The sequence below is a fragment of the Balaenoptera borealis genome, assembly GCF_965194805.1.
Source record: "Balaenoptera borealis genome assembly, chromosome: 3".
NCBI classification, from domain to species: Eukaryota; Metazoa; Chordata; class Mammalia; order Artiodactyla; family Balaenopteridae; genus Balaenoptera; species Balaenoptera borealis.
This window is the reverse complement of record NC_138866.1, coordinates 13,859,363-13,882,452: the sequence shown is the minus strand read 5'-3', so window position 1 is coordinate 13,882,452 and position 23,090 is coordinate 13,859,363. Positions and strand designations below refer to the sequence as shown.

Sequence of the window (23,090 nt, the reverse complement as noted above, 5' to 3'; positions counted from 1 at the left end):
GAGAAGAGAGAGATCACTTCTGCATAAAATAACTAGATGAAGCTTCGGGACGTGGCACGTTTTGTGTTTGATAGGCCGAGGTGGAACATTAGGTAGAAGAAATCATGTACTTGAAGTCCTGAGGCAGGGGGCGCTGCCAGAGGGGGCGGTGGTCTGGGCTGGCATGGAGAGCTGTGGGGTGGGAGAGCAGCCTGACCAGTGGATAGGGCAGGGTTTGTGGCGCTGGCCTGACGGGCAGAGGACTTGAGGCTTCGTGGGTGGGGAGCACTGAATGCCTTTGAACAAGGGAGTGAGATCGCCAACAGTGTTTTGCTAATGTTACTGATGTTGTCTGTCCTTGTTCAAGGCTTTATAACTGATGTAGTGTTCCCACGATAAGGCCATCCCCATGCCCTCTGAGATCTAAGCAGAGCAGGTGTTTTATGAATGTAGAAACGGGTGCAGAGCCGAGGCTGCTCATCGAGGACATGGTCGAACCAGCACTTGAACGGCTCTTTCTTCTAAGTCATGACTCTTTCTGGAATTGGTTTATGGGATAGAATAGAGGAAATAAAGCATGGGGGCAGAGAAAACTTACTGAGAGACTGGTGCAGAGTTCCAGACACAGAACTATAAAGGTGGCCGCAGAAGGGAAAAGCAGAGGGGCATTCGCAATAGAAACCTTACAGAAGAATCCAGAGGAACAGGCTGACGAGAGCAGGGCGGGAGGAAGCTGGAAGAATTGGGTTACCTGCAAGGTCGTGAACGGAACTCTCTGGGGAAGTGACAGACGCAGGCACAGTTCGTGGAGCTGGTCGCTCACCCCAAGGAGGCTGCCCCTCACGCCGTCTCGGAAGGTTTCTGGGGAAACCACTTGTTGGCTCTGCGGCATCAGTAGTTGGTGCTATTGGCTGTGAGGTTCCCAGAGGCTGCCCCACTGTGGGACCCAGGGAAGCAAAGGCGAGGTACTTGCCGTCACAGACTTTGTTTGGGGGCTCAGGGAGGGCTCTTCTTCAGAAAGCCTTTCAAGGTCTCTAAGGGAATCGACCGAATACTGGCTATTCATCAGACCTCTCAGTGCTACCTGGATTATAAACGGTCCACTGCCTGCAGCCACACCCTTGCTCTCCACAGCTCCGTCCGTTTTCTGAGCTGTTTCCCCACGTGGGAAACCAGGGGCTGGGCTAGATCAGTGGTTTGGGGCCGTGTTCCCTGGAGCCCTCAGGGTCCTGGAAACCACTTTCAGAGCTCACTGTCCTGCTTTAAATGTTTCCTTTGAACAAAGGACTCTCCAGGTTAGGAAAAAAAAAAAAAAGTTAAAAATATATTACAGTAGATAGCCTCCCAGAGCCTATTCTAACAAAATTTCATGGATCTGTTCAAAGTATTAATACTTTCCAAATGTTTCCTTTGTGCCGTTCTTTACAATTTCCTAAGCACTTTTCACCTAGATTATTTTATTCATTCCTCATTATAACCCAGTGAAGTGAACAGATGGTGTTAAACCCATATTATAGACAAAGAAATTGGTGCCCAAAGGATGTAACCCCAAGGTAACAGCTGACCAAAACCAAAACTCAAATCTTACGAACGTGTTGCTCTTTTCAAGTTCTTGTTTTGCCTTTCCACTATAGGAGATGGACCAAAATAATGGAACGTTTCAGTAGAAAATGAAATAGCAATCAGTTTTGGGTTATCACATTGGTTACTATTAAGTATACACTGAAATTGTTTGATATGGTGTTCTAAATACCAGTTTTGACCCAAAATTTGATAAGCAACTTTTGATCCCGCTTGACAGTGTTTTTTGTCATTTTGGATTCTGGATGCTGACGTGATGGCTTTTTAAGCCCGTGTGATTCGACTTGTGGGATCAAAGAGAGATGGATTCTTTTACAGACTAAGTTGACCGCTAGGCTGGACTGTGTCGTGGATTGAAAGCTAGGCTTCCAAATCCAGATTCAAAAGGGGGTCGTTAACATGCCTGTGAATGAGAAACAAAGTGAGGTTGCAAGTGGATTTCTCAGTTATTTGGTGATCTGTCAGAATCGTAACTTGCAAAAGCCCACACCCACGTATCTTATCTCTTCTAGACTCTGCTCTTGCTTATCTGTGGAAAAACATGGGTCATAATCATTTTCATTTTTCTTTTTCTGCTGGCATTTCTTTGTTGATACATTGTATCTATAAATCAGATACCAGCCCCCAAAACACAGCTCATGTGATGTGTCCTTTTTGGTACTTAATCTGACAAGATTGTTGGACATCTGCAGGATTGGTTTAATTTTAACCATGCTTTTAAGTTCCTGGCACTTTATCATTCATATCTGTATTGAAAATTGGTAGACATATATCTGTATCAAGGAGACCAAAATCCTTTGGACATACTTTACAAAATAAAATAGAAGCTCACTGTATCTCTGCCTCGGGGACTTGTGATAGGATTATTGAATCAGTGAAGCAATCTGATGAATGATTTTTGGACCCATCTACCACTATAACCTTCTAGGATTAGGAGGCCCAAATGGACCTGCCTTCTGGACAATTCCATTGCTTGGTGAGTCACACCAGAGAGAAGGACCAGAGTCAGCCTCCCATAAATTTAGCCAAGTATTCAGTGATGGTAATAGGTAGTATCTATTAAGCATCATGTATGTGCCTGGGACTTTACACACCTTATCTGATATAATCTGCACATCACTTTTATGAGGCAGCTGCATTACCAGACCTTACAGGTACGGAACTTGAAGATGAGCAGTGTTGGCTCTAATTGTGATTGAAAGGTATGTGAGCGCAGACTGCTCTCACCCACTGGCCTACTGTGCCTCTCCTGCTTACTTGTCAACAATTAGACTTTTTCCCTAGATTTTGTGGTTTAAAAGTTTTTAATTCTCTAACCACAATGAACAAAATAGTCTTGATAAATTGTACCTTCTAAGCCTTTGTGTATTAGTCTCTTTTGTCGAATTAATTAGATATTTCCTGCCTGCCTAACATCTGCAGGATTCAGTCCTGGGAGACATCTGTGGGCTGGAATAGCCATCAACAGCTTCTTGATGGAGGGGAAAGGGCTCAGTTATCCACAGGAGTGGGTAGGGTGGAAGGCATCGTGGACAAGGAAATGATGTTTGCGAAGATGTGGAGGCAGTCGGTAAATCAATTCAGTTAACGGTAGGGGAGTCATGAAAAGACATGCTGCAAAATAAGGTTGAAGGGGGGCTTCCCTGGTGGCACAGTGGTTGAGAATCCGCCTGCCAGTGCAGGGGACATGGGTTCAAGCCCTAGTCTGGGAAGATCCCACATGCCGTGGAGCAACTGAGCCTGTGCGCCACAACTACTGAGCCCACGCACCTAGAGCTGGTGCTCCACAACAGGAGAAGCCACCACAATGAGAAGCCCGCGCACCGTGACGAAGAGTAGCCCCCGCTCGCCACAACTAGAGAAAGCCCGCGCACAGCAACGAAGACCCAACACAGCCAAAAATAAATAAATAAATTTATTTTTAAAAAAAGAAAGAAGATTGAAGAGCATAAACTTGGTCGGACTGTGGAGTTTCCTAAATGCCAGGCTATACATGTGCTTTATATATGCTTCAGGAGAAAGGATGCATTGATACTTGGAGAGCCACTGGAGGAAGACATAGAATGAGAAACCAGAGACAGGGCAATCCGTTTGGATCTAAGTCTGGGGTGGAAAGGACTGAACTAGGGAGATCTTCTTGGAAAGAGAAAGAGAATGTTACAAGGGGTTAAAAAAGCTTGATCTCTGACTGTACATAGCTGCCAGTGGAACTGAGAAGACCAAAGTCCCTGAGATTTCTGAGCCTGACTGAGATTGTGGACAGAATCAAATTCAAAAGAAAGCTGGTTTTCAGAGGGGAAGGCATGCTGATAGTTTTCGGTTTTGGGGTGTTGGATTTGGGGTAACCATGTGATATCCCAGTGGAGAGATCCACCTTGTGGTGCAGATGCCCATTTGGAAATTTGATGATCAAAGTTGGACGAGTCTGAGCGTCATCTTGTTAAAGTAACGGTTGCGGGTGGTGAGTGGGAAAGTCGCTGTGGCAGGGAAGAGAAGAGGAACCAAGGGCAGAGCAGAAACTTAGAGGGTACAGTTCGGGGTGGAAAGAGCAGCAAATCTGGGAGAAGCTGAGTCAGAGAGCTGGGGGAGAACCAGAATAGTCAAGTGGAGAGAAAGCCAAGGAAACCAGAGGCAGAGGAGGAGGAGAAAACCACATCAGCACAGCAGAGAGGTCTACAGCGGTAGGTCAGCTGCAGCACTCCTGAACATCTGGGGCCAGGTCGTTCTTTGTTACGGGGCCGTCCTGTGCATTGTTGGGTATCTCGCAGCGTCCCTGGCCTCTAGAAAATGTCCCCAGACATTGCTAAATGTCCCCTAGGGGCAAAATCACCCCCAGTTGAGAACCACTGGTCTAGAAGCCCACGGGGTTTGGCAGTTAAGAATATTATTTGATGTAAAATAGATAGCTAGTGGGAAGCAGCCGCATATAGCACAGGGAGATCAGCTCGGTGCTTTGTGACCACCTAGAGGGGTGGGATAGGGAGGGTGGGAGGGAGGGAGATGCAAGAGGGAAGAGATATGGGAACATATTGTATATGTATAACTGATTCACTTTGTTATAAAGCAGAAGCTAACACACCATTGTAAGGCAATTATACTTCAATAAAGATGTTTAAAAAAAAAAAAAGAATATTATTTGAGTGGAAGTCAGACAGCAGGTTTGGAGGGGAAGAAAGGGAAGCTGCCAACACCCTGTTTTAGCCCAGCAAGACCCACTCCAGACTCTGACCTCCAGAAGTGTAAGACCAAAGATTTGTGTTGTTTCAAGCCACTAAATTTGTGGCAATTTGTAAGAGCAGCAGCGGGAAACTATTGCACACTGTATATCAATAAAAAAGACAAATGACAATTTAAAAGTGGATAACTGGCAGAATTAAGACATAGTTTTAGAGAGAAATTTAACAGAATCCATCAAAATTAAAGATTCTATCCTTGCATATACCTAGATACAACTCACATCCTTTGCAGTGAGAATATCTTTCTGTATTCCTCAAAAATATTTTTCAGTACATAAAAAGAAACAGAGCCCGAGCACAATACAGGAAAACCTACAGCAAATGCAAAGGGGCAAAGGGGAAGGTGACTCAGTGTCAGTGTGTGTGTGTGTGTGTGTGTGTGTGTGACAGGCATGCAGCTGTGGGGTTTGAGGACAGGGCGACAGCAGCACTAGCTCGAGTTGATCGTTTTCCCCCCTCGTCACCCCAGCTGCTCCATCTCCATCCTCTCTCACGTCCACTGTCAAGGTTCTGTTATTGCCTCTGTCTGTGAGAGCATCTGCTCCCCCACCCCCGTCCTCCGCGATGCGTGGCTGAAAGCTCGGTCTGTTAGGCGTCTCTGCGCTCGAGGCAGCCACTGCCAACGTCAGGTACCAACCGTGAAAGAAGTGCTGTATCAAAGGACACGTCTCCCAAAGCAGCAGTCATCCTCAGGGATTCAGACACCTTGCAACAGAATCTTAGAAGTAAACTCGGTCAGCCGCTCCAGCGCTCACGCTGGGGTTGGAGGTAATGGCTTCTGCTGCTTCTGCCATGAGATGTTTGTTAGGCTTTCAGATGCCATTGCAGGGTCGGCCCAGAGATCACCTTCCTTGCTCCCTTCTCCTTTCTCGTATGGCTGTTTTCCCAACACGTTATCATGGATTTTATCTTCGCGGTTGGAGTATGTAGGTGGAGGGACTGAGTTAGTTAGAGGCGAGTATGGACATCTGTAGTCGTTGTAGACTGTTGTCTGGAAAGGGATTTTTGGCCTCATCGGCTGAGATCCGTCATTCTAGAGACGAGAAGCTAAGGCCCAGGAGGAAGAGGAGTGCCTTTGGGTGTCTTTGTGGGCGATACCCTCTTTCCTGATTTGGGGTCCAGGGAGCTGTTCTCAGCATTGGCCTTCCTTTCTTCACCGTGTCCCTTATGTGGCATCCCTGTGCTTTACTGAGCTTTCTTTCAGGAATTCTCTGTTATACATTATTAGTTTAAATTTACTCTTAAAGCTTTAAACTGTGGGACAAAATTCCCATAGTATGGGCTGAGATCAGATCTTTAGCTACAGCCACGCTCTGAAGGCTGTGGCAGAGAACTGACCACAGCCGAGCTCCTGGTCATTGAGGGGCCCATAAACTGTCCAGTTGAATAACTGACCGTTGGTCATCTTAGCAGGGGCTCAGGAAAAAAAATCCCACCCTGTGGAGGCTTTGTAATGTGTCAGTTTTACACATTTTGCAGAGTCCCTTTTCTGGACTGGACCAGGGCTGAACCACATTTTGCAGAGTCCCTTTTCTTGTATGTTTCCGGTTAGTTTTCTTGTATGTTTCTGGTTAGGATGGGCCCCAAAGGAGAGTCTTGTGGGGATTTAGAGGGCAGATGCGAAGTGCACTGTCGTGATAACCCACACATTGTCACCTTCGGCTGGCTCACCTTCTCGGCATGAGGTGGCAGCTGGCCCTGCATTGCTGCGTTTTTTCCTGGTCCTGCTGCAACTTCTCTAACCCTGGACCTTGCCAGGTATGTGCGTTTAGCTCCAGTGAGGGCCCGGCTTCTGCAGGACACCCCACCCTCAGTGCCAGAGGCAGCACAAAAAGACATGGTTTGAGCCTGTATATGTGGCTTCAGCTCGTTGCTTGTGGTTCTGGCTTGTTCTCCTCCACTGTGTATTCATCCTCTGTGGCTTCTGTCCACCCTGCAGACCTCAAGCTGCGGCTCTAGGGCAAAGACAGCAACGTTACCCAGACTGCTTTACTGGCTCTCACAGCTACTTTCCTGATGTCAAATTATTGTAAATTATATATATTGTATATTTCACACACACACACCCACCCACCCAAAGTGGTTCTGCTTCTCTGGTTGAACACCGTGACTAATACACATCTCCATCCCCCAGAAGCCACTGTTTTATTCACCATTACTTTCTTAATGGCTTGGGCAGAGTTTCTGATGGACAGTACAACGCGGGACATCCAGAATCCTACCCTCCGAAGTTCTCCAACTTACAAATGTTCGATACCCCAGAGAATGCAAAGTCAGTTCAGACCCCAATGCTCTCAGGTGATGAAGCACATCCAGTACCCAGAATGAAAGCACAGCACTTGGAGGAGAAGCAGCTCAGGCCAGCAGGAGACAGAAGAGTCATGGAGAGCTGAGCTTGAGGGGCGATAGTGGCCACAGCAAGAAGCCAGGACAGGCAGTAGGCATGGGTCCTGAATGGAGAAGACGAGAAGCTGGAACTCCTTCGGCGTTTCAGGAGCAAACAAGCTTGTCATAAACAGCCCTGTGGTGCCACTGTGCCTCTGCCAGACACTGGCGGTTGCCCATCCACACACACAGCAGGTGGGTCGGAGTCTGCAAATATATACCCCATGTGCTGGCCGCCCTGCGTACCAGTGATCCAAAGTGTATTCAGAGTGTAGAGAAGCATCAGAGATGCTATTTCAGGAATAAAAATTTATCACCTAGACAGCCTACAAGAGACTTTTAGTCTCATTATTCAGGATAGAGTTTAAGGTTCCAGATGCTTAGAATTCTACTAGAAGCCAAATACAAAGGAGGGTTGCAGGAAACCGTCTGAGGAGATGTTCTCATGATTTCCACTGATCTTTACCTTGGAATAAGCCCTCAGATCTTGGGATGTTGAGGAAAACGTGATTCGTGAGGGAAGAGTGAGAATAAGCCTTCCGGAAAGTGCCTCTCGTCTATAATGTTCTGCCGACAAGTTGAGGGAGTTACCAGGAAGGCGATAATCTAGAAAGCTGGAAAAATTATTCATAGGAAGACGGCTTCCACCTCACGCTCACTGATTGGTTTTGCCACTAAACCTGTGTCTCGGCCCAGGCGGTCACTTTATGTTACTAACAAGCGAGAGAAATAAAAGCAAGCTGTTTTTCTAGAGTCGTAATATCACTTTATTGTCAACTTCCCACTTCCTCTGCATTTTATGTCTTTGTGACACACCACCGATAGTGATGTTCATGACTGTGGCTCTTGGGCATCAAAGAAAGGTCCCCGGTCCTCAGTGTGGTCCATTTAAGAAGGTAGGGAGGTCTGTGAATACCCTTTTTTTTTTTTTTTTTTTGAAGTTATAGCTTAATTGCTTTAAGAGCTTCCTTAGCTCTGATTTCCATACTCCTCCTTGTCTGTTCCCATAGAATGCTAAACAGAGATCGTTCTTTGCACCTTATTGATGCCTGTTTCTCCTTGACTTCAATCTCCACGACAGCAGTCCCAGCCCTTGGCTCAGGAGAGTGGTTGATGCCCCAGTGAATGAATCTTTAATGAATCTTTCTGTTATCCACAAAGTCAGGCTTTAAGGGTCTAAATAGCTGAGGTTTTACTCTCCATTCTAAAAATGAGATAGAATTTGGGTGAGCCTCATTGAAAAAAATGGTCCCAGCGGGTTTACACTGATTAACGGATGGATGAGAGCTCTCGGCGTGCTTTGCTGCGGGAGAGAGTTTCTGAAGATGCCTCGGGGCTGTTCCATCTCTGCTCCTGAGCAGCCTGCTTGCATCCTGGCGCCTCCAGGCAGGTCCAAGCCGCCTTCCTCCCGCTGCATCGTGGGATTTTCAGCCGTATCTACAACTCTTTGTCCACATAAAACATGATTGTAAAGGCACTATTTCTTTCTGGATACAAATACCAATCTAGTGCCCTTGGAGCTGTTTTCTTTTGATTGAAAGTAGAAATTAGCACTCCCTGGCCAAAACCAGAGGCAGAAAAGGGAATGTGAAGCTTAAGATACTACTCTGTAAGATGACATTGACATAGGTTTTTTTTTTAATTAAAGTATAGTTGATTTATAATATTAATTTCAGGTATACGATATAGTGATTCAGTATTTTTATAGATTATACTCCATTTATAGTTTTTATAAAATATTGACTCTATTCCCTGTGTTATACAATATATCCTTGTGGCCTATGTATTTTATACACAGTAGGTGGTACCTCTTAATCCCCCACTTCTGTCTTGCCCCCCACTTCCCTCTCCACACTGTAACCACTAGTTTGTTCTCTGTATCTGTGAGTCTCTTTCTGTTTTGTTATATTTATAGTTGTTTGTTTTATTTTTTAGATTCCATGTGTAAGTGGTAACATACAGTATTTTTCTGTCTGACTTCATAAGCATAATACACTCCATGTCCATCCATGTTGTTGCAGATGGCAACTTTTCATTTTTCATGACTGAGTAATATTCTAGTGTGTGTGTGTGTGTGTGTGTGTGTGTGTGTGTGTGTGTGTGTGTATTATATATACGAGGGGTCCCCAACCCCCGGGCTACGGACTGGTACCAGTCCGTGGCCTGTTAGGAACTGGGCCGCACAGCAGGAGGTGAGCGGTGGGCAAGCGAGCGAAGCTTCATCTGTATTTACAGTAGCCGCTCCCCACTGCTCACGTTACCACCTGAGCTCTGCCTCCTGTCAGCATAATAGTGAGTTGTATAATTATTTCATTATATATTACAGTGTAATAATAATAGAAATAAAGTACACAATAAATGTAATGCACTTGAATCATCCTGAAACCATCTCCCCCCACCCCACCCCCAGTCCGTGGAAAAATTGTCTTCCACGAAACTGGTCCCTGGTGCCAAAAAGGTTGGGGACCGCTAATATATACCACATCTTCTTTATCCATTCATCTGTGGTGGGCACTTAGGTTGCTTCCATATCTTGACTATTGTAAATAATGCTACTATGAACATGGGGGTGCATGTATCTTTTCAAATTAGTGTTTTTGTTTTCGTAGAACATATACCCCAGAGTGGGATTGCTGGATCGTATGGTAGTTCTATTTCTAGTTATTTGAGGAACCTCCATACTGTTTCCATAGTGGCTGCATCAGTTTACATTCCCACTAACTCTGCACCCGGGTTCCCTTTTCTCCACATCCTCGCCAACATTTGTTATTTGTGGTCTTTTTAATGATAGCCATTGACAGGTGTGAGGTGATAGCTCATTGTGGTTTTGATTTGCATTTTCTTGACATAGTTTTTTTTCTTAAGTGCTACTTTTATATACAACAAAATGAGATCTCCTGTCTAGGGCTACAGCAGGGTAGTGAAAAGGAAAGGGGTTTTGGGGTGGGGGTCTTCCTAAGGAAGGATAATTATTTTAATAGCTGCCCTCAGGGGAAAGCACAGGTGAGGGTGAAGCTATCTCTAATTAGCAGTTGGATAAATCTTTTTTTTTAACATCTTTATGGGAGTATAATTGCTTTACATTGTTGTGTTAGTTGCTGCTGTATAACAGAGTGAATCAGCTATACATATACATATATCCCCATTTCTCCTCCCTCTTGCGTCTCCCTCCCACCCTCCCTATCCCACCCCTCTAGGTGGTCACAAAGCACCGAGCTGATCTCCCTGTGCTATGCGGCTGCTTCCCACTAGCTATCTATTTTACATTTGGTAGTGTGTATATGTCCATGCCACTCTCTCACTTCGTCTCAGCTTTCCCTTCCCCCTCCCCGTGTCCTCAAGTCCATTCTCTATGTCTGCATCTTTATTCCTGTCCTGCCCCTAAGTTCTTCAGAACCATATTTTTTTTTTTTAGAGTCCGTATATATGTGTTAGCATACAGTATTTGTTTTTCTCTTTCTGACTGACTTCACTCTGTATGACAAGACTCTAGGTCCATCCACCTCACTACAAATAACTCAATCTCGTTCCTTTTTATGGCTGAGTAATAGTCCATTGTATATATGTGCCACATCTTCTTTATCCATTCATCTGTCGATGGACACTTAGGTTGCTTCCATGACCTGGCTATTGTAAATAGTGCTGCAATGAACATTGTGGTACATGACTCTTTTTGAATTATGGTTTTCTCAGGGTATATGCCCAGTAGTGGGATTGCTGGGTCATATGGTAGTTCTATTTTTAGTTTTTTAAGGAACCGCCATACTGTACTCCATAGTGGCTGTATCAATTTACATTCCCACCAAGCAGTTGGATAAATCTTGAGGATTATAGCACAGCAGGATTTACATTCCATTTCCCACAATGCAGGACTCTGCCAGAAGCTGAATGGACATGATTGCAGCTCTCGGGCGTTGACCGTCACTCTCGCAGCTGTGGGAGTTTGACCTGCGCTAAAACGCCTCACTGAGTCAACCCTCTCCCTGTCCTTGTCCCCGCAGCGCCAATCTGTCCAAGGCCGCCTGGGGAGCGTTAGAGAAGAACGGCGCCCAGCTGATGATCCGCTCCTATGAGCTCGGCGTCCTTTTCCTCCCATCAGCATTTGTAAGTGCACACTTGATAGATGATTGGTCACGAGTGAAGCGAATGGGGGTTTGTGTTCTCTTCTTGAGTCTCGATGACCTGCCCGAGGTCAGGAGGTCGCAAGCTTGTGCACTGACCCGGAGCCCGTGCTCCCAACCACAGGCTCGAGCCGATGAATTTATTCACCGATCACTGTTCTGGGTGTGAGGGGATCGCTGCTCTCAAGGAGTGTTCCAGATTAGTGATCAAAGGCATTGCTTTGGGTAAAGTTAATAACAATCTTTAAATGAAGATTGTGAACCAGCATGTGAAAATTTACTATAAGGTAGTAAGTGACAAGTCACCAAAGGGGTGAGTCAGCCAAGTGCGAGGCTTGTTCTAGGTGACTGGAGACCGCCTTCAGAAGCTGGTCGGCTTGGGGGCAACGAAGGATGCTGAGGATTCTCGATCAGCGGAGAGGAGCGGGAAGGGCAGCCTCGTGGGAGGAATGGCTGAGCACAAGCCGGGAGGCAGGGAAGCTCACAGCATCTGCTAGAGACAGAGTCCCAGGGGTCACAGAGGACGTGTTACCAGACTCACTGGGAAGCCCCCCAGAAGGGCACCAGAACAGCCAGCCTGCATCCTGGCTTTGGAACAGGGCTCAGTTTCTGCAGCTGAACACCCAACAGAGTAGCTAGTTTTCGTGTAGGGACTGGGTTTTACAAGCCGTATGTTTCTCTCAACACTAGAACTCCTCTTGCCCAGAGAGCTGTTCCCTCTTTAAGAGGCACACAGGGTCCCCAGTACCCACCTCTCACCCCCAACCCCACTCTGGGCACACACTCGTTGGCGGATGCAGTTGGAACTGCCCACACCATGTGATGCCTAATGCTTTTTTCTTTTTCTTTTTTTTGCCCCTTGCTCTAGTTGAGCTAAACACACACGTGATGCAGCCCCATGGCAAACCACTTGGGCTGGACCAGAAGACTTAGCCAGGGCAGTGCTGTGTGCTTGTCCCGAGACTTATATCCAGGCCCTGTGATGTGTGGGTATCGTCTCAAGGCGAGCTGAGATTGCCCTCCCGCCCAGCCTGACAGGCCTCCCCACTGTTCCTTTTCTCACGCATGCTCTGGGGAAGAGCTCCTCTCTCCCTTTCTCCTCCCCTCACCACTCTTTATCCATCCTTTTCTCTGTCTCAGAGGGTTTCACTACTAAACTGTCCCACAGGCCTCTCCTGAGGGCAGATTCTAGCACTTTTTGTTTCTTTCCTGTAGAGTCAAACAGCAGATCCTAATGCTGCTTACAGCTAAAGATCACCTTCGCAGCCCCGTCAGTAGATGGTTTCCGTAGACAAGGAGGTGACTTCCCTAAGGTTCCACCGCTGAGTGGATCTAGCTCTCAAGCCTCCGTCTCTAACTGATTCTCCTGTGATCTCTCAGCTGTATCACAGGGAGGTAGGAGATTCTCAGCACCAGGGTAATAATACACAGTCATGTGGTGTGATTATAGTGGCTGTAGCTTCGAACTCAGGCTAGAATTATCTCCCAATAATCACCTAAGTAAAGGAATAAATTCTGCGTCGCTCTTGGTTGGCTTTTCATGTCAGCATTTGCAAAATTCTAGTCATTTCTAACTGTTCTGACCTTATCCCTCATCATGAAAATGATGCTAGGAAAGAAGTATACTGCACTTCCAGGACCACTCAACCCTTCTAAGCTACTAATTTTTACCTCTAATATTGTTTCTGTGTGTACATTAGAGAAAGAATGGGCATAATCATTTAGAATCCCCAAATTGACTCTGGACTAGACTATTATTTCTATACTTTTGGAATAAGAGCGAGTCCCACTAGAGCGCATTCTTGGTAAAGTAGAGATTTAGTTATTTATAAAAACCATCAGGCAAGAATATTAAAAAATGGACTCCCCCCCCGTCCTGTGCCAGCAGATTCAAGAGTGAGGCCCCCAGCAGGGGGACCGTGTAGTTGACATACTGAGACAGTGGCTTCTCCAGCAGGCGGTTCCATGGCGTCTCAACGTGCAGATCCCATGGGGAGCAGTGCTTTACAGCAGGCTTGCTCCACAACATTAACAAGGACCCACACACTGCCGCTGTCTTGCCATCAGACTTTTTCCCATCTGGGCGGATCGTCGTGTCCTTTAGCAAATCATAAATGACTTGGGCAAAGCGCTGAGATGAGGCGTGTGGACAGTACGCAAGTATTTGACCTTGCCTCCTAAGGAGCTATGGGTCGAGTTGAGCAAGAAGGTCGTAGAAGGGAAGCAGACGCCTTGTTTGAGAGACGTCCCAGGTGCGAGCTTGGGTGCTTAGACATGTGAGGAGGGCACCTGGCCTGAGCGTGCAGAGCCCAGAGGGCTCAAAGCGGGTGTCCGAGTTCTTTTAGGTGCATTTTATAGACACGAACTTGAGCTGACATAGGCCCACAGAAGGGGGAGTGTCATGGAATCAAGGGAAGGGAGGAACAGCTGAGACGTGGGAGGGATGGGCCGGCCAGCTCTGGGGCCCGGGCAGCAGGCGGGCTCTCTGGGCTGCCGCCCCTGCTGTGACTCCACCACATGGCTTCTCGGCCCTGTTACCAGGGGTCCTGCATTTACAGTCACTGCGCAAGCTTGGGTCTGCCCTGCGCGCCTCTCTCCTTCCCAACCCCGTCCCCCAGTAGGGGCCTGTTTCCAGAAAAGGGGGTTTGTTGTGAGCTAGGAAGCCACTCAAGAGGTAGGAACTTACTGCCAGAGGGTTTCACCTGTAAGTGGGTTGATGTGTGTTTTATCTGCAGAAAGCAGTTAAAGGGGATCTTGCAACATAGGAGACTTTGTCCTTAAGCTACTATAACTCATCTGCATCATTTACTGTTACGTGGAGCTTCTGGGAAAGTAGTAGACCTTTGTTTGGCCCTCACAGAATTAACATTTATGGTTTTGACTTTGAGGGCAACCCAAAGATCTATGACAGGAGGTAATTAGTCATCTTGCTGAGGCTATAGGAGCACAGAATGAGACTTAGCTTGTGAAGGAGCGGCTTTCCCTCCTCAGAATGCATGCCAGGCTCGTCACCGGACATCTGGCTGCCTGAGATGACCTCTTGTACCGTCAGCTCCACAAGCACCTCCTGCATCCTTTTTGGTTCCTCCTGGGAACACAAGGAGGAAGAGATGGAGTCTTTGTTCTCAGGAAGCTCATGGATAAGTTAAGGAAGCAGACACAAGTAGGTGATGAGAGCTATGGGGCATCCAGAATATAAGGACTGAGAAGAGGGAGTGAGCAGTCTGCCTGGGGGGGCTTGGGGAAGGCTTCATTTAGATGACGTTTGACCCGGGTCTTGAAAAATGAATGTGGGCTCAACCCACCATCAGGGGAGATGAGGCTCCCAGCCAGAGGGAACAGTGCACATTATATCTGAGAAATAGCAACCAGCTCCACGTGCCTGGAAGGGGCCGGGGGTGGCCTGGGCTCTGCGTTTGGAGTCCTATTCTGAAGGATGAAGGAAGGTGGCAAGCAGGACGTGCTGGAGTAGACTTTGTCCCACGCAAATAGTGGAAAGCCATCAGTTTTTTAGGCAGGGTTAGTGGTCTCATCAGGCCAATTTTCAGAGAATTTGAATCTATAAAACTTATCTCCCCTTAGGATTATAGTGTAATTTATATCATTCAAGGGTACTTGAGGAGAAGGGCCTTACAGATACCGTCAAAATCATCATCTTAATCACCTGCGCCACACCGTTATAAAATTCTGATTCGGAATGAACTGTTCCTGGCCTTCCCCCCACTGTCCCAGCTCAGGTTGCAGGAAGTCATCCCCGACTCCTCGCTCTCCCCCCACATCTGTTTAATCACCTAGGCTTGTCACCCCTAACTCCTAATGCTCCCTGTAAATCTGTCACTTCTGGCCATCCCTGCTGCCACCGCGTCCAGACCTGCCTCCCGGCCCACTTCCTAGGCCACCTCCAAGCTGCTCAGCCCACTGCTGCCAGAACCTCTACAGACCATGAATCTGGTCATGTCGCCCACCTGCTTCAAATCCGATGACTCCTTAGCATGGCCTGCTTTTCCCTTTGCGGCCTGACTCCTGACTCCTCGGGTCTGACCTCTTCCCTCTCAATCCTGGCCTTTCGTGTTCCAGCCACACAGAGCGACGGCCTCTCATTCTGGACCAGGCCCCTTAGCCTTCTCTGGAGAAACAGAACCAATAGGATATATAGATACACAGAGAAAGAGACTTACTGTGAGGAATTGGCTCACATGATTCTGGAGCGCAAGGAGTCCCAAGCCCTGCCATCTGTGAGCTGGAGACCAGGAGGGCTGGTGGTGTGGGCCAGCCCGAGTCTGAAGGCCTGAGGACCAGGACCCCATGCTTTCCGTCCCAGTCTGAGTTTAGGAGAAGACAGATGTCCCAGCCAAGCAGCCCTTCCTCGGCCTTTTTGTTCCACTCAGTCCCCCTACTGGCTGGATGGTACATTGTTGGCGGGGATCATCTTTACTCAGTCCACTGATTCAAATATTAACCCCATGCAGAAACACCCTCAGAGATGCCCAGAGTGATGTTTACCGGTTACCTGGGTATCCCATGGCCCAGTCACGTTGACACGTAGAATGAGCCACCACACCACCCTTCTCAGCAGCCTTAATCTGTAGCAGGAACGACCCCCCGAGGCCCCTAACCCCACCTGCCTCTCACATCTCTGCTCCTCTGCGCCCCACAGCCTTCGAGAACCGGGGCTTTTCCTGTGTCCCCTGTGTCGTCATCGATGACTCGTGTGTCTCCTTGACTGGGCTGGGAGCTGCTCTCACGGAGGGCCGGCACACGGGAGGCTCTGAGTGAAGTCTGTCGGTGTTGCTCCCTTGAGGTTCGCGGAGTACCCTCTCCCCTTTCTGTGAGGAGAACGCGTGTGCAAAGCAGTGGCTGCAGAGGCAACGTGGATTTAGTCCAAGGGGCGTCGGGTGCAGGAGGTGCTTAAGTGTGCTCACGAATCTCGTTGTGAGCAACTTGCAGCGTGGGATGGCTCACCTGTGGCTGTTCTGTGCAAACTAAACCGTACACACAGGCTCACGCTCGCTCTCACTCACTCACGGAAGTCTGTTGCCTTAACTACAAATGCCAATCCCTATATATTCATTTAATGTCTTAAAGATTTCTGTATTGGCCATAATCTTAAAAGAGTTACTGACAGTAAGGCAGTTTGTTGTGAAATGAAGCCCAGTGTGATTTCTTTCTTTGGGTTTCTCCCTTCAGTACTATCAAGATACGTCTTTTTATACCTTTAGTTACACATTTGCCAAAGACTTACTTAGCACCCAGTTTTGTAGTCGTTCTTCTGACTGGACAGCATCCAAAATCCAGTTTCTTGAGATCAGCCCACCTTTGTGGCCCTTAGGCAGAACTCCATGTCCGAAACGCCCACGTTTCTGAGTTAGCAGCAGCCGGAATTGCCACTTCTGTCCTTCACCAGTGGCCATCCTGATCTCTGTGCTCCTGAACGCTGACTTGAGGCCAGCATTGCAAACGGTCAGGTTTTGTGCCCAGAACGGCACGGTCTCAAGCGCTGCAGAGGTGGTCGGCCGGAAGAAACCCGGCAGCTCTCCTTTCCCACAGCCGTCATACAGGCCTGTCACTCAGGAACCAATGGCCGTGTGAAGGGACACGCTGTGTGGCCTACAAACTGCAGTGGATGGAGAGCCAGCACTTCCCACTCATAATTATGATGCCATTTGAAACTTCTGGGATTGATCTGGAAGCTGATAAGTCCCTGGTAACCAAATACTGATTTTTTTCCCATTTTTTTCTGCTGCTTTTAAATGAATGAATCTATAAACACATCATTTTGAACTTAACCTAACTTGCCATAGAGCATGGAGTCAGTAGCTTTCCCTTTGATTAGGAACACTTGGAAGGGCTTTGGGGGTTAATGTCAAGGTACATTTGACTGTGTACCCAGCACTTGGCTGTTGTTGCTACATAGTAGGTGCTTAATAAATGTTTAATTGAAGACTTTATTCTTTTAACGTCTAACATCAATTTATCAGTTTTATTGTGTTTTTTGAGTTGTCCCTTTAATTTAGGTGTATTTAACTTTTAGATTAGACTAATGCATTTAGGTTCAGAAAAATCTCAATATAGGAAAGATCATGTAATGATTTCAAAGACCAGCAGCTGTATTCCACACCCTCAGGCATCTGTATTTCAGGGAGATAGAAATTTTCTGTCTTTGAACTCGGTGCATTTTGGTGTTTACTGAGTACGTACTTTGTCAGGCGCCCACTAGGCTGCCCAGCACTTTGTGTCTAGAACGCCTCCTACCTCTGGGAATAATGCACAAACCGTCTCAGAATCATGGATCGATGTCCTGAACTCCTCCCTCCAGAGGAAGGTACCCTGAGCATCCCTGCCCTTGTCCCAGGGCTGAGAGCCAGCTCAGCCCCTGCTCAGCGCCAGGTTCACTTGCTCCCCAGATGGCGCGTTCTCTTTCCTATAATCGGAGTCAAAAATGCTGCCACTAAATCCCCAAGAACTTTTCAGTCTTCAAGTCTCTACTTTCTCTTTTCTCCATTCTGGTTAAACTATTTTATTGTCCCTCTGTTGCCAAAGACGGCTCTGGCTGGAAGAACTAGTACAATTGACAAGAGCCGCCACATTAACCCCCCCTCGTGCTCCCCGCACCACCTCTGACAGCCTGCCTTGGGCCCAGCGCGTGGGTTCAGGGCTCTCAGGGTTTCCCAGGAGGCCACAGCTGGGCAACACCATTTCAGGTGGTGTTTCTTTGTAACCTCTCGTGTTCTTTGACTCAGCGAATAGAGCCACATCCTGGCATTCCACTGCTGCCACTCGCCCATCCGCATCCGGTCATCCCAGCCGATCCCATCTGCCCAGGCACGAATTCTTTTTTTTTTTTTTTTTTTTTTTTTTTGGCCACTCCATGCAGCATACAAGATCTTAGTTCCCTGAGAGCAGAGATCGAACCCATGCCCCCTGCAGTGGAAGCGTGGAGTCTTAACCACTGGACCACCAGGGAAGTCCCCCACTTTCTTTCTTTTTTTTGGCTCTGATTTTTACTACGTTTTCCCTCAGCCTCTTTCAGATCCATTTCTGTCTTTCTGTTTCTCATCCAAATTCACCTCACTTTTATCTCATTGTTTGTTGTGATGATACTTACACTTGGATCCCCATTACCATCTCTAATCCGTCTGGCATTCCTGTTGTAATAGCTCTTGGTCTTGGGGCTCTAGCAATTCCCAGTCTGATCCATTCTCCCGTCTGTGCCATTCCACCTTTACACTGGAACTTCTCTGTTCAGAACCCTGCAACTCGGGACTTCCCTGGTGGCACAGTGGTTAAGACTCCACCTGCCAGTGCAGGGGACACGGGTTCGAGCCCTGGTCCGGGAAGATCCCACATGCTGCTGAGCAACTAGGCCCGTGTGCCACAACTACCGAGCCTGTGCTCTAGAGCCTGCGAGCCACAGCTACTGAGCAGGCGCACCTAGAGCCCGTGCTCCACAACAGGAGAGGCCACCGCAATGAGAAGCCCGCACGCCGCAACAAAGAGCAGCCCCCGCTCGCCACAACTAGAGAAAGCCCGCACACAGCAACGAAAACCCAACACAGCCAAAAATAAATAAATAAAAATTTTTTTAAAAACCAAAAACCCTGCAACTCCTCACTGTATATCACAGTAAAGACCACACTCTAAACGGGGTCCTGTGACACCCTGGGTTATAAGTGAAGGATAACCAGCTCAAACTTGCTTCAGGCAGGGCTAAATCCAGGGGCGTCGGCCATGTCATCAGTGTTCAGTTCTTCTAACACCCACTTCTGTTTGAAGGACATGAGACGCCCCCCAGCAGCTCAGGGCTCTCACCTGGCCAGGTGAGCTCCCCAGAGAAAGATGATCTCTTCCCCAGCACCTCTGACTCAGGCCGCTTGCCCATCCCGAGTCACTATGGCCAGGAGTTGGGCCCAGATAAACAGGTAGAAGCCTCAGATGTCCAAAGCTGCTTCCTTCAAAACCCTCTGCATTTGTTTTTCTCTTTCTGACTTACTTCACTCTGTATGACAGACTCTAACTCCATCCACCTCATTACAAATACCTCCATTTCATTTCTTTTTATGGCTGAGTAATATTCCATTGTATATATGTGCCACATCTTCTTTATCCATTCATCTGTCGATGGACATTTAGGTTGCTTCCACGTCCTGGCTATTGTAAATAGAGCTGCAATGAACATTTTGGTACATGACTCTTTTTGACCTATGGTTTTCTCAGGGTATATGCCCAGTATTGGAATTGCTGGGTCGTATGGTAGTTCTATTTGTAGTTTTTTAAGGAACCTCCATACTGTTCTCCATAGTGGCTGTATCAATTTACATTCCCACCAACTACAGTATGCTAACACATATATACGGAATCTAAGGGGGGAAAAAAAAAAAAAAAGGCCATGAAGAACCTAGTGGCAAGACGGGAATAAAGACACAGACCTACTAGAGAATGGACTTGAGGATATGGGGAGGGGGTGGGGTCAGATGTGACAGGGTAAGAGAGTGTCATGGACATATATACACTACCAAATGTAAAATAGATAACTAGTGGGAAGCAGCCGCATAGCACAGGGAGATCAGCTCGGTGCTTTGTGACCACCTAGAGGGGTGGGATGGGGAGGGTGGGAGGGAGGGAGATGCAAGAGGGAAGAGAAATGGGAACATATTGTATATGTATAACTGATTCACTTTGTTATAAAGCAGAAGCTAACACACCATTGTAAGGCAATTATACTTCAATAAAGATGTTTAAAAAAAAAAAAAACCCTCTGCAGCCTGGCTCTGCATTTCTTCTCCAGTGTCCCAGGCTCTCCTCCGGGGCATTGCTTCACTCACTGTCCCCCTGAAATGCCAGCTCTGTGCTTTTCCAGCTCCGCCTTTGGTCATGCCGGTCTCCCCCTGATGCTCTTCCCTGCCAGCTCTCGTCTATCAAAATTACATCAATTTTTCAAGGCCCAGCGAAAACACTTTCTACAGACCCTTTTCTTAACCTGCCACTGGCAAGAGGTCATTTCTTCCCTTTCTGCCTAGAGTTTGTGCTCGGCGTCTGTCACGTGTTGCCTTTCACGGAGTTACTAACTACCATCTTGGTTGGTGCTGTCACCCCTACCTTCCTGCAGGTCTTCACTGGCACAAAGCACTTTTGTGCATCTTGTTGCATTTGCTTCTGTGCAGACGCCTATAAAGTAAGCAGGGAAGGTACTTTAATCCCATTTTTGCAGCTCAACATGGCTTGACCAGCTATGCACCAAGACTTGTGCTAGGTGTTGAAGTAAGAAACGTTAGTATGGTAACATCCAGAAAGTTATTATTCCAATTTTACAAATGAGGAAATTGAGGCCTAGTGAATAAGTGGCCAAGTGTCCCACTGACCATCTTTTTTAGTTCCTAGCATACGCAAGCTCTTTGCCATCTCTGGGCCATTGCGGATGCTGTTCCCTCCTCCTGGAACTTTTTTTTTTTTTTTTTTAATTTGGCTGCACCAGGTCTTCATTGCGGCATGCGGGATCTTCGTTGCAGCATGTGGAGTTCTTAGTTGCGGCATGCAAACTCTTAGTTGCAGCATGCGGGATCTAGTTCCCCGACCCAGGATCGAACCCGGGCCCCCTGCATTGGGAGTGAGGAGTCTTACCCACTGGACCACCAGGGAAGTCCCTGGAACATTATTATTTCCACTCTCAACTAACCAAACACTATTCACTTTTCAGAGTTTAATTAAAATGTCACTTTTTTAGGGAGGCTTCTGCTGAGCACCCCCTCACCCCCAAATCTAAAACAGGCCTACTATTCTCTCTTCTAGGACTCCTCTGTTTCTCTCATAGCGCTTATCAAAAATTGTAGTTATTTATTTTACTTCTATAAATGCATTTGTTTAATGTCTCCCTACTAGACTGTACATGCCACGAGAACAGGGATCATGATAATTGTTGTGACTCCGGTGCACTCAGTGCCCGGCACCCATGCCTGACACAGAAGAGGGACCCAAGAAATAATGTGTGGGATGAATGAATGCAAATGTGAGCCATTCACACAGCCCGTAAATACCAGCACAGAGACTCAACTCAGGTTGCCCAAAGCCCAGGTCCACACAGCCCTGACACTTAGCTCATCTTCCGAAGAACTGTAGTTGTAGCTCTTTATATGGGTTCATAGACGTTAGCACTGTTTGATATGTGGGTATTTAGGATGAGAAGGGTGGATCTGTGCGTGGATGGGTGGCCAGAGGAATGAGGCAAAAACAGAACGCCAGGATCATCCGGGAAGGGGGCCAGGAGATGATCGATGCGGGGAGGCCTGGGGAGGGCAAAGCCGATGTAGTAGGCACCCCCACTACCGGGCAGGCCCTGTGTGAGGAGGCAGTGCAGTGTGTACATCGGCCTGGGTGTGGCACCTATAGTTGCACCCTCATTCAGATCCAGAGTTAATAGTAGCCTATTCTCGAGTTCTTGGGATGCACCTTCCATTTTGATGGGTCTTGAAGAGTTCTCACTTTTATATTCCTATCCCATCGTATTGGACACTTTCATGATACAGGAAAGCAACTTTCATTCTTCACCAGAGTGAGCAGCCCATTACTATAGATAGCAATATCGAAAGTATTCAGAGGTATTTTTACACAGTGTCTTCTACACACTCCCTGCTGCTGTACACAAAGGTTAGTGGAAATGGGCTGTAACATCCAAAATTGTTTTTCTCTTATGTCTTTGTGTCCTTTATTAGACTTTTGCAAACTTTGCTATAGTTTATTTTCTGACATTTGGACCTCTCTTATTTTTAGGAAAGAATATTTGGGGGAGTGTTGTAAATATATTTGACCTACTGAATATCAAAAATAGCACTGAAATAACAAAAATAGCTCTGAATTTTGTTCTGAGTATCCTAAAAATATAATTGCTTCTTGATATCTTTTTCCAGAAAATGAGATGCAATTATAGATTCTGTGTGTCTGCAGGGCCTGGACAGTTTCAGAGTGAAACAGAAATTCTTCTCAAGGAGCCAGGAGCCAACGGCCTCCTTTCCTGTGCCGTATGACCTGCCTCCAGAACTATATGGAAGTAAAGGTGAGACACTGGTGAAAGAAAACCTTGGGTGTGTGTACCAGAGCAGAAACAAACAGAGCCCAGGGAAAGCCATTGGGTTGGGCTCTCCCTGGGAGCCTGGCTCGTGGGTGGCCCTGGAAGCGCAGGTTTTTGCAGAGGCTCCCTTGCTGCCCCGTGTGTGGCCACCAGAGCCGCAGTTCTCAAACTGGTTGGTCTCAGAACCCCTCTACATTTTATTACTGAGGACCTCAAAGGGCTTTTGTTTACGTGGGCTTTTATAGCTATTGATATGAATCATATCAGCAATTAAAACCAGTAAATTTTAAAATATTTATTAACTTATTTTAAAATACTAATAAACCCATTTGTATATTTAAAAATATATAAAATGACTATTCCCAAAAACAAGTTAGTTTGGAAGATGGCATTGTTTACCTTTTTTGCAAACCCCTTTATTATCTGGGTTAACAGCCGGATTCTCACAGCTGCTCTGTTGTGTTATCACACAGGTCGTGTAGCATCTGTACACTCATGTGAAAGTGACAAATAATGGCTTAATGTTACGCTGACAGTAATTTTGAGTTTAAAGGTATTTCCCCCTCCCCAACCCCCTTAAAAAGTAGGTCCCCAGGCCACACACTCTGAGAACTGCTGCACTAGGTGAGGACTTCAAGGACAGTGACCAGGTATTTTTCGCAAGAGATAGCCAGTGGAGTATTGGTCCAGGTTCCCAGCGCTTTTTGGAGGAAGGCTGGCTGGGAC

General features: G+C 47.1%; 1 protein-coding gene across 6 annotated transcripts in view; it reads left to right on the top strand.

The window, feature by feature from the left end:
* The window catches only part of TDP1 (tyrosyl-DNA phosphodiesterase 1), an 84,506-nt gene that overhangs the window by 47,335 nt on the left and 14,081 nt on the right, over positions 1 to 23,090 (top strand). For 4 of the 6 annotated variants that reach the window (XM_082383700.1, XM_082383698.1, XM_082383701.1 and 1 more), the window contains exons 14-15: positions 11,183 to 11,285; positions 22,241 to 22,349. In XM_082383700.1, the coding sequence (XP_082239826.1) occupies positions 11,183 to 11,285; positions 22,241 to 22,349 (212 nt within the window). The remainder of the gene's footprint in view (positions 1 to 11,182; positions 11,286 to 22,240; positions 22,350 to 23,090) is intronic. The other 2 variants (XR_014242226.1, XR_014242227.1) reach the window with 1 other exon arrangement.